Here is a 12,077-nt window from a genome sequence, read left to right on the forward strand (position 1 = left end):
GGACAGCATTCTTAAGATGTTTATGTTCTGAACTGAAGAGCCTGTTATGTATAACGAAGGCTTGCAAAGAAATATGTAAGTGAATTTAGCAAAAATTGTAATATGTAAGTTGAGTTTTAGCAAAAGTTGTAATGCAAGGCAGACTGTGATCAGTGCTGCAGTATTGGCACCATGTTTTGGAGACCATATGGGACACAGGATAAGGAGAGCTCAGGGTGCACTTGGAGAGAGCATTGTGGTTATGACCTGAGATTGAATGCTTGTCCTAACCCTACCTCTTACTAGCTGGGTGACTTTGGACAAGTCACCTAATCTTTCTGAGCCTTAGTTTTCTCATCTCTAAAATGTGCATATTAATAGAACCTACCTTATAGGCCTGTTATGAGGATTAAGTATGATGGTGTATGGAATGCATTTGCATAATGCTTATAAGGGCTCAGTATATGGTGGCCTTTATTAAGTCACTTAATGTACTTAATGAGTAAGATAGATGAACACAGTGCTTTATTAAAAATTCAGTATACCTGTCATTCTGGTTGAGTAATTCTTGATCTTTGCAAGACAAAAATCCATTATTAGTAGTTTTAAAGTATATAAAGTTTACTTCAGGTGACCTAAATAGAGGCCTTCTAATCCTGTGGAGCAACCTAACTTATGGGACACGAGTTTCAGATGCCACTGTTGAGGGTCCCCCTAGGGAAGAAGACAAACGTCAAAGGGCTCCAAGGCCCATGGCCTGTAGAGATATTTCAGAGTGTCGCATCCATGCAGTCTGGAATGCAAGACCTTTGAATGCACTGGAAACCTCCATGTCCAGAGCAATAGATGTGATGGTTCTGCTGTATTTGGCACTGCTCAGACCCCATCTGAACCCTCAGAGCTCATCCTGAGTGCCACATGTTCAAACAGACATAGAAGACAGCCAGAAATAGATGAACAGGATGGCAAAGAAGTGGGAACAATTTCTCCCAAGAAAGAGCTGAAACAAGTGGAGTACTTTGACTAGAAAAATGGAGACAGGGACTTCCCTGGCAGTCCAGCGGTTGGGACTTCGCCATCCGGTGCAGGGGGTGTGGGTTCGATCCCTGGTTGGGGAGCTAGGATCCCACATGCCTCGGGGCCAAGGGACCAAAACATAGAGCAGAAGCAGTGTTGTGACAAATTCAGTAAAGACTTTAAAAATGGTCCACATCAAGGGCTTCCCTGGTGGCACAGTGGTTAAGAATCCGCCTGGTAGTTCAGGGGACACGGGTTTGAGCCCTGGTCCAGGAAGATACCACATGCCGCGGAGCAGCTAAGCCTGTGCACCACAACTACTGAGCCTGCACTCTAGAGCCCGTGAGCCACACCTACTGAGCCCTTGTGCCACAACTACTGAAGCCCGCATGCCTAGAGCCCATGCTCCGCCACAAGAGAAGCCACCGCCTGTGCACCGCAACAAAGAGTAGCTCCCGCTCGCCGCAACTAGAGAAAAGCCTGCGCACAGTAACAAAGACCCAACGCAGCCAAAAATAAATAAATTAAAAATAAGTAAATAAATAAAAAGGAAAAAGAAAGAAAAATGGAGACATGGTGGCTTCTCCCTATATCTTCCATCTGCAACAGAGACCAAACTTACTCTGTGTTGCTCCTGGGAGCAGAGCTGGGTAGCAGAGTGGCTACAGGCATAAGCCATGAGTCAGAGAGCCCTACATGGGGGCAGTGGGTGGGGGAAGGGAGTACTTGGTGAGATTTCTTCTCTCTACCCTCTTTCCCTTCTATAACCTTGCTTTCACCTCTCTCCAGGGTCGAGGCTGGGCAGTGTGGGGAGAGGTACAGCCATCAGCAAAATTCTTTGACTTGAACTCTCGTGGGTGGGTGTTGCCTCTCTTGGCCCACATGGTGCTCAGAGCCAGCTCTTCTCTGGAATGTTGCCATGAGTTCTTCAGAGCGTGTGCCCTACCAATCACTGGGAATTCTCACCTGCAACAGTAGGCCCTTCCAGGACTCCAGTGATAACAGGCCTGATCTTGGCACTGGCAGATGGGTGAGAGGGAGAGTGTTGCCTTAGTTCCCTGTTTCTGATGAAAGAGGGTGGTGGTGTATGTGTGAATGTTGTGTGCCTACATGCACGTGAGAGTGCGAAGGTGTGCATACCTAGCTGGGAAGACCAGGGACTGGCCCAGAACAATAGACATTGCTTTTGGTGGTGTGCTTTGGTGGAGGGAGGGACCACAGATTTCAGGGGACGCCATCCAAAATCAGCCATGGCTGTTGCCAGGGAAAATGTGCCAGGACTTGAAAGGGTTAGAAGATCTGAGTAGAGACATTCTAGAGAGTTCTGAAAAGAATCCCGGAGATTTGTATCCAGATGTGGTTTTGCATAAGATGTGATGAGAAACACCCATCCTGTGCCATCACAGCTTTGAAAACATTACAGGCCATTTGTTTCTATGTTGTGCATTTGAAATCTGGAAGGGGGTAGCGTTTTAATGTTTTGAATCTCTCTGCAGCTCAGTGTTTCCTTAGAAATACCAGATTTCCATATACTCTTTAACAATCTGGCTCCTGTTCCTCCCCTGATATTTCTCTCCTACTTATTTACAATTTTGGAAGCAGCTTTTAAAAGAGCAGTTTGTTGGGACATAAAATACAAACCGAAACCCTAACATTTCTCCTTGCTGTTGACGTTTGCTTTCCCCTCACTACACAGCTTACTCGCCAGCGTTAGCATGGCTTCCTTTTACAATATGTTACTAAGAGCCAAGGAAAAGTAATGATCTTTTCCTTGGCTGTTTGAATTACGAGGCGTCACATTACTCGATTAAGCTTCAGTTGCTCTCTAGGGAAACTGGAGATGAAAATCCTTACTTCAGAGAATTGTCCAAATTCAATGAGATAACATATGTAAAGGGCCTGGCGTGATAAAATAGGGGTTCAGTAAATGCTAGCTCCCATATTATAAAGAAGGCAGGGGGAGACAGCACTGTTCAAAGCACACATCCATAGGTATAGTCAGTTCTGCTATGATACCACATATGCATTCCCCCAAATCACCATCATTCTACAAAATTGCACAGTAAAAAGTACAGAGATCGCTGGAATAATAAGCTAGGGGCAGAACACTCAAAAACTTTGTCAGTGATGCATGGGAAAAAAGATAGGAACCTAATAGAAAGGATAGCACAGTTTTACACATGTTAAATGGTTAAGAGGCGCATAAATACAATAAATATGGCACTTCACCTTGGACTTGAAGTTGCTTTTGAAGCTCTACGTGTCCTTAATAGTTTTTTTTATAATACATTTTAAAAATTTTATTTATTTTTGGCTGTGTTGGGTCTTTGTTGCTGCACGCGGGCTTTCTCTAGTTGCAGCGAGCGGGGGCTACACTTCGTTGCGGTGCGCGGGCTTCTCATTGGGGTGGCTTCTCTTGTTGCGGAGCATGGGCTCTAGGCGCGTGGGCTTCAGTAGTTGTGGCTTGTAGGCTCCAGAGCGCAGGCTCAGTAGTTGTGGCTCATGGGCTCTGGAGCACAGGCTCAGTAGTTGTGGTGCACGGGCTTAGTTGCTCTGCAGCACGTGGGATCTTCCCGGACCAAGGCTCGAACCCGTGTCCCCTGCATTAGCAGGCGGATTCTTAACCACTGCGCCACCAGGGAAGCCCTGAAGTTTGCTTTTGGAAGTGGACTTCAGAAGGGCTGCAGCTTGTGTGTTATTGTGAAATGTTAGATCGTGGGTTATCTGGGCAGGTGTGGCTCACAACCCACACTGTAAACTCAGGTAGCTGGTAGATGTTTGAGGTGTGAACACGTGTGCATTTTTGCATATTCCTACAGGGCTCAGTTCAGCTATGTGCAGTTTTCTGCATTCATTTGATGTTTTTTAAGGAAGAAATCAAGCATAAGCAAACAGAAAGTTTGTGCTAGGCACAAATTGTTCCCTAATGTATCACTTGCATTGAACGCATTCGTGTTTTCAAAACAAGCATTATAGCAGAAATGATGTACTTAGCTGATGCTGTTGAATAAATGAATGAATAGTGGGTGGTCTAGATCAGTGATCCCCAGCCTTTTCGGCACCAGGGACCGGTTTCGTGGAAGACAGTTTTTCCACTGATGGGGGTGGCGGAGGGGTGAGGGCTGGTTTCGGGATGATTCAAGCCCATTACATTTACTGTGCATTTATTTCTATTATTATTACATTGTAATATATAATGAAATAATTATACAACTCACCATAATGCTGACAGGAGGCAGAGCTCAGACCGTAATGTGAGCGACGGGGAGCAGCTGTAAATACAGATGAAGCTTCGCTCGCTTGCCCGCCTCTCACCTCCTGCTGTGCGGCCCGGTTCCTAACAGGCCATGGACCGGTACTGGTCCTTTGGCCCAGGGGTTGGGGACCCCTGGTCTAGATGATAGAAAAAGCATTATGCTACATTGTGGAAAGTACATTTGTAGCCTTTGGAACTGGATTTTAAAAAATCCATGGTCTTCTGGATTTCAAAAGTAGTGGATAACTATTACAGAGCTTTTGATGCCTCCTCCTGCAGTGACCTTCAATCTATGCCTGGAAGAGCCCCTTCAGGGGTCGCTGGCAAAGGGTGGGAAGCTGCAAGGTTCCCTGCCCTCCGCTTCTTCAACCAGGGCCCTCAGGGTTGTATCTGCTTTTCTTTTTTGTTTTCTTTTGAAGAAAGGGTTCTGCTGCTAATTTACAAGTCTCCAAACCACCACTAGTGATTCAGTTGACCAAATTTTGTTTTACAAACTAGTCCTCAGGAATGTATCTTTTTTTGAAAAAGCATAATCCTCAGTTGGTACTATTGGGCTATGAATACTCCAGAATTAGTAGAATTTGACCAAGAAATACTCAAGTGGGGCTTCAAATTACCATTTTGCCTCCAAACTACTCAGCCAAGTCTCATCAGCAATGGTGCATGTGGGGCTTCCTGTCAAATCCAATGCCAGTCTGGGCAGATCTCAGATGAAAGTTGATGGGCATTTAAATCTAGCGCATTGATGATGTTCTCTTCTCTTCACAGACACCAACAACATGATTTTATTTCTTTTCATTTTTAGAGAGCTGGATTGAAAGATGTCTCAACGAAAGTGAAAACAAACGTTATTCTAGCCACACATCTCTGGGGAATGTTTCTAATGATGAAAGTAAGTGCTTGAAACTCATTCTTCCATGGTGTCCTGGATGCGGACTGTGTCCTGATGAGGAATGGTGCTTCTAGAATGCTAGACTGGGGCAAGTTACCTGAAACAAGAGGTTCTCCAGCCATTTATGAAATACCCCAGGCCTTCCCTGTAATATCCTGCAGTAAGGAGTGCAATGCAGTCAGGTGAATGTGGAAACTGAGGCCACGGCAAAAACTTGCCGTTTACACATTTTTATTGTCTGAGTCCCTAAAGACCCCATCTCAGTGATGCTCCAGTGGGAAAATGTGGACCTTGAATGGGAAAGGCCATTCCATGTAGATGTGGGTTTAAACCATGTCATGGGACTGTTGTTTTAGAGTCACAAATGTCCTTGGTGTTTGAAAGTAACAGTTTCTCCTGGATCTTGGTCTACAGAATTGGTATTAATGGAAAGATACAAACTGCTCTGTTTACACCTTTCCCTGTGTTATGTCAGACTGGGGCTGTGGGTGCCTTATATTAAGAGCAGAAGACTACTTGGGACTTGTAATTGCTCCTAAAGCACTGCAAAAAGGGGGCAGCTTATTATAAAAGTCACTTCCAGCAGGGACAGAGTGTCTCTCTTGGTTGGTAAAGAGCCTCTCCTTAGTTCAATTTTCTCGAAGATTCAGGGAATCTTCGGGGAAGATTTAGCCATACTGTTGTATGTCACAGTAGTTTTTCTTTTTCATTGCTGCATAGTACTCCACTGTATGCATATATCACAGTATACATATCAGTATAAACGTTGATGGATATTTAAATTGTTTCGAGTTTTGGACTGTTCCTTAAGCATCTCTGAACATTCTTTTTAAAGTGTATTTTATTGTGGTGGAATATACCTAACATAAAATGTATCATTTTAACCGTGTTAAGTATATAGTTCAGTGGCATTCAGTACATTCCCCTTGTTTTGCAACCATCACCACCATCCACCTCCAGAACTTTTTACATCTCCCAAACTAAAATCCTGTACCCATTAAACAATAACTCTCCATTCACCTTTCTCCCTAGCCCTAGCAACTACTCTTCTACTTTCTGCCTCTATGAATTTGACTACTGTAAGAATATCATATAAGTGGAATCACATAGTATTTGTCCTTTTGTGCCTGGCTAATTTCATTTAGCTTAATGTCTTCAGGGTCCATCCATGTTGTAGCATGTATCAGAATTTCCTTCCTTTTTAAGGTTGAATGACACACGCTTGTATGTATATACCACATTTTGTTTATCTGTTCATCCACTGATGGACATTTGGGCTGTTTCTACCTTTTGGCTATTGTGAATAATGCTGCTATAAACATGGGTATACAAATATCTGGTCGATTTCTGCTTTGAGTTCTTTTGGATATATAACCAGACGTGGAATTGCTGGATCATGTGGTAATTCTATGTTTAATATTTTGAGGAACTGCCATATTTTCATGGTGGCTGCACCATTTTACATTCTCACCAGCAATGTGCTAGAGTTCCAATTTCTCGACATCCTTGCCAATACTTGTTATTTTCTGTTTTTCTGGGGGTTTTTTTTGTAATAGTCATTCCAGTGTATAAGGTAGTGTCTAATTGTGGTTTTGATTTGTATTTCCCTAATGATTAGTGATGTTGAGCATCTTTTCATGCGCTTATTGACCATTTGTATATACACTTTGGAGAAATGCCTATTCAAGTCTTTTGACCATTTGTTAATCAGATTGCTTATTTTTGTTGTTGTTGAATTGTAGGTATTTCCCTAATGATTAGTGATGTTGAACATCTTTTCATGTGCTTATTGATTATTTGTATATATTCTTTTTAGAAATGTCTATTCAAGTCTTTTGACTGCTTTTAAATCAGATTGTTTACTTTTTTCTTGGTAAATTGTAGTTCTTTATATATTTTGCATATTAACCCCTTATCAGATATATGTTGTGCATATATTTTTTTCTCATTCTGTGGGTTGCCTTTTACTCTGTTGATTGTGTTCTTTGATGCACAGAAGTTTTCAATTTTGATGTAGTCTAATTTATTTATTTTTTCTTTTGTTGCCTGTGCTTTGATGTCATATCCAAGAAATCATTGACAAATCCAGTGTCATGAAGGTTTTCCTCTATGTTTTTTTTCAAAAGTTTTATAGTTTTAGCTCTTATGTTTAGTTCTTTGATCCATTTTGAGTTAATTTTTATATATGGTGTAAGGATTCACATTCATACTTTTGTTTCTGGATATCCATTTTTCCCAACACCATTTGTTGAAAAGACTGTGCTTTCCCCATTGAATGTTGACACCCTTGTCAAAAGTCATTTGACCGTGTATGTATCTGGAATCTCTATTCTGTTCATTGGTCTATATGTCTGTCTCTATGCCAGTACCACACTGTTTTAATTACTGTAGCTTTGTACTGAGTTTTGAAATCAGGAAATGTGATATCTTTAATGTTGTTCTTTTTCAAGATTGTTTTGGCTATTCGGAGTCCGTTGAGATTCCATATGAATTTTAGGATGGATTTTTCTATTTCTGCAAAAAACTGTTGTTAGGATTTTTATAGGGATTGCATCGAATCTATAGATCTCTTTGGATAGTATTGACATCTTAACAATATTAAGTCTTCCAGTCCATAAACACAGGATGTCTTCACATTTACTGATGTTTTCTTTAATTCTTTCAGCAATGTTTTATAGTTTCAGTGTACAAGCCTTTTGCTTCCTTGGTTAAGTTTATTTCTAAGTATTTTATTCCTTTTGGTGCTATTGTAAATAGAATTGTTTTCTTTCTTTTTTTAAATATTTATTTATTTGGCTGTGTCGGGTCTTTGTTGTGGCACGTGGGCTCTTCGTTGCAGTGCGCAGGCTTCTCTCTACTTGTGGAGTGCGGGTTTTCTCTTCTCTGGTTGTGGCATGGGCTCCAGAGCATGTAGGCTCTGTAGTTTGTGGCACATGGGCTCTCTAGTTGAGGCGCACGAGCTGAATAGTTGTGGCACTTGGGCTTTGTTGCCCCCCGGCATGTGGGATCTTAGTTCCCCGACCAGGGAACCGTGTCCCCTGCATTGGAAGGCGGATTCTTTACCACTGGACCACCAGGGAAGTCCTTACAGTTGTTTTCTTAATTTCCTTTTTGGATTGTTCATTGGTAGTGCAGAAAAATGCAGCAGACTTTGTATGTTGATTCTGTATCTTGCAACTTTGCTCAATTCATTATTAGTTCTAGCAGTGTGTGTGTGTGTTTGTGTGTGTGTGTTCTTCTTCTGGCAGTATGTTGAATAGAAGTTGCAAAAGTGTTCCTCATCTTAGAGGAAAAGCTTGTAGTCTTTCCACCGAGTATGATGTTTGCTGTGGGTTTTTCATATAGGCTTTACTCTGTTAAAATAGTTTTCTTCTCTTCCTATTTTGTTGAGTGTTTTTATCATGAAAAGATTTTGAATTTTGTCAAATGCTATTTCTGCATCAATTGAGATGATCATGTGGTTGTTCTGTTAATGTGGTTTATTATATGGATTGCTTTTTGTATGTTGAACTATCCTAGCATTCAAGTAATAATCCCACTTGGTCATAGTGTATAATCCTTTTAATACACTGTTGAATTATGTTAACTAGCATTTTCTTGGGGATTTTTGCATCACTGTACATAAAGGATATTGATCTGTAGTTTTCTTATAGTGTCTTCATCTGGCTTTGGTATCAGGGTAATGCTGGGCTTGTAGAATGAGTTTGGAAGTGTTCACTCCTCTTCCATCTTTAGGAAGAGTTTGAGGAGGATTGGTGCTCTGAATATTCTTGTGGACATCCTCTTTTGTGAACTACCTGTTCAGGATTTTACTTGTCAGGTTTTGTTGTTGTTGTTTGTTGTTGTTTTTTGATTGTGCTATTTGTCTTTCCCTTAATGATTTGTAAGAGTTTTTATATTTTGAATAGGAGATATTTGTTAGATAAAAATATTGAAGTTTGTGGTCTGCCTTTTCATTCTTTTAGTGGTATCTTTTGATGAACAGAAGTTCTTACTTCTAATAAAACCCAGTTATCAGTGTTTTTCTTTTATAGTTAGTACTTTTGTGTCATATTCAGAAATTTTTGCCTACCTAAGGTCATGAAGGTTTTCTTCATGTTATTATCTAGAATTTTTATTATTTTACTTTTTACTTTTCTATCAACAGACATCTGGAATTTTTGTAAATGGTGTGAGGGAGGAGTCAAAATTCTTTTTTTATTTTTAATTTTGACTGATAGAGCACCATTTTTTCTGAAAAGAATGCCCTTTACCCACTGGTCATAAATCAGGCGATCATATACATGTGGATCTATGTCTTGATCTTTATTCTGAATCATTGGTCTGATTGTCTGTTTTAGAGCCAGTACAATAATCTTTATTACTCTACCTTTTATGGTACATTGTAATACATGGCGGCATAAGACCTCTTTTTCAAGATGGTTTTGGTTAAGTTCTTAATATTTCTATATAGATTTTAGAATCAGCTTATCTATTTTCACATGCACAAAAAAAATCTGCTAGGATTTTGATTGGGATTACATTGTATCCACAGTTAATTTCAGAAGAATAACATCTTGCCGACATCAAATTTCTAATCTGTGTATGTGCTTTAAACCTCCATGTATTAGATGGCCTTTAGTTTCTCTCAACAGTATTTTGCAGATTTCAGTGTAGAGATTTTGCACATCTTTCATTAGATTTATTCCTAGGTAATTGATATTTTTCAGTACTATTGTAAGTAGTATTATTTTTAAATGTTTTCTAATTGTCGGTTGCTAGTATATGAAAATGCAATTTATTTTTTAGATAATGACTGTAACCAGGCACTTTGCTAAATTTGCTTATTATTTATGAGTTTACTATGAACATAATCATGTCACCGGATAATGATAGTTTTGCATTTTCTTTTGTAGTCTTTATATTTTTATTTCTTTTCTGTGCCTTAGTGCACCTGCTGGGACCTCTACTGCAACGTTGAGTTGAAGTGGTGATAGCAGACATTCTTGCCTTGTTCCTTACCTAGGGAAAAACATTTAATGTTTCACCACTAAGCATGATGGTTGTTATGAACTTCTTGTAGGTATCATTATTGAATCCCTGGTTTGCTGAGAGACTTTTCTTAAATGGGTGTTGAACTTTATCAAATGGTTTACTGAGCTGAACATATGAGCTGACCATATGTTTTTCTCCTTTATTCTGTTAATATCGTGAATTACATTGATTAAATATTTGAAGTTAAACCAATCTTGCATTCCTAGAAGACACTGCACTTGGTCAAAAGTTTGATATTTTGTATTTTTCTAGGTTAGATTGACAACTATTTTGTTAAGAATTTTGACATCTCTGTTTATTAGATTTATTGACCAATGATTTTCCTTTTATCCTCGTCAGGTTTTGGCATCAAGATTACACAGTCCTTATAAAAAGATGTGGTAACTTTCTTTTTTTTCTGTTCTTTTGAAAAGTTTGTGTAAGATTGGCTTCATTTATTTCTTAAATATTAGGAACAACTTAACACTGAAGTCATCTGGGTTTGGAGTTTTCCTTGAGGGAAAGTTTTTAATGATGGATTCAGTTTTTAAAATAGCAATAGAATTATTCATATTTTTCTATTTCTTGTTTTGTTACTTTAAGCAAATTGTTATTTTTAAGGAATTCATTTCATCTAAATTTTCAAATTTATTTACATGATATTGTTTAAACGTTCCTTTTATTACTTTTTGTCGTGCTTTTAGCATCTACAATAATGTCCTCCTTTCATTTTTGATATGTTTTCTCTATTTTTCTTGATCAGTTTTGCCAGAGTTTATCAATTGTATTAGTCTTTTCAGGTATCCAACTTTTGGCTTTTTTTTTCCCCTCAATTTACATCTTTTAAAAATTTCATTTACTTTTGCTCTTTTCTCTAGTTTTTCCTTCCTTATGCTTTCTTTGAGTTTAATTTTTTATCTTTTTCTATTGTGAGATAGACACCTAGATCATTGATTTTCAACCTTTTCTAAGATAAGCATTTAAAGTTATAAAATTTCCTCTAAGTACTACTTAACTGTATCACATAATTCTTCTGGTGTCATACTTTCATTACCATACAAACTTATTTTCTAATTCCTATTGTGATTTCTTCTTTTACCTATGATTCATTTAGAAATCTATTGCTTAATTTCTAAAAAGTTGGGGATTTCCTAGTTGCCTTTCTGTTACTGATTTATATTATAATCCACTGTGGTCAGAGAACATATTCTGTATGACTTCAATATTTAAAATTAGTGAGACTTGCTTTTTTGTCCAAACATATGGTCTATTGGGCAAATGCTCATGTATGCTTTTAAAGAATGTGTATTCTGCTGTTTTTGGATGGAATGTTCTGTAACTATCAATTAGGTCAGGTTGGTTAATCATGTTATTCAGATGTGCCATATCCTTATGGATTTTGTTGTTGTCTATAAGGTACTGAAAGAGGTGTTATATTGTGGTTATCTATCTCTTCAGTTTTGTTAATTGCTGCTTTATGTGTTTTGAAGTGTTAATTTCTTAGAAATTTAGTATCGTTGTATCCTCTTGTTGAAATGATCCTTTTTATCATTATTAGATGTCCCTCCTTATTTCTAGTAATACTTTTTGCCTTCAAGTCTATTTTGTCTGATGTTAATATAACGACACCAGCTTTCTTTCTTTTTTTTTTTTTCTTTTGCGGTACGTGGGCCTCTCACTGTTGTGGCCTCTCCCGCTGTGGAGCAAAGGCTCCGGACGCGCAGGCTCAGTGGCCATGGCTCACGGTCCCAGCCGCTCCATGGCATGTGGGATCTTCTTGGACCGGGGCGCAAACCCGTGTCCCCTGCATCGGCAGGCGGACTCTCAACCACTGCGCCACCAGGGAAGCCCCATCAGACTTATTTTTACTCCTTTGAATACAATGTCTTTTTGTCTCAGGCAAAAGATATTTTTCTTTCT

General features: G+C 39.2%; 1 protein-coding gene across 1 annotated transcript in view; it reads left to right on the plus strand.

Moving 5' to 3' along the window:
* Positions 1–12,077, plus strand: part of RFX4 (regulatory factor X4) — a 164,217-nt gene that overhangs the window by 21,344 nt on the left and 130,796 nt on the right. Inside the window, exon 2 of the mRNA XM_029205461.1 lies at positions 5,058–5,144. Coding sequence (XP_029061294.1) covers positions 5,058–5,144 — 87 coding nt within the window. The remainder of the gene's footprint in view (positions 1–5,057; positions 5,145–12,077) is intronic.

The sequence above is a fragment of the Monodon monoceros genome, unplaced genomic scaffold (genome assembly GCF_005190385.1).
Source record: "Monodon monoceros isolate NGI ecotype Baffin Bay Population unplaced genomic scaffold, NGI_Narwhal_1 Super_Scaffold_6, whole genome shotgun sequence".
Classification (NCBI taxonomy): Eukaryota; Metazoa; Chordata; class Mammalia; order Artiodactyla; family Monodontidae; genus Monodon; species Monodon monoceros.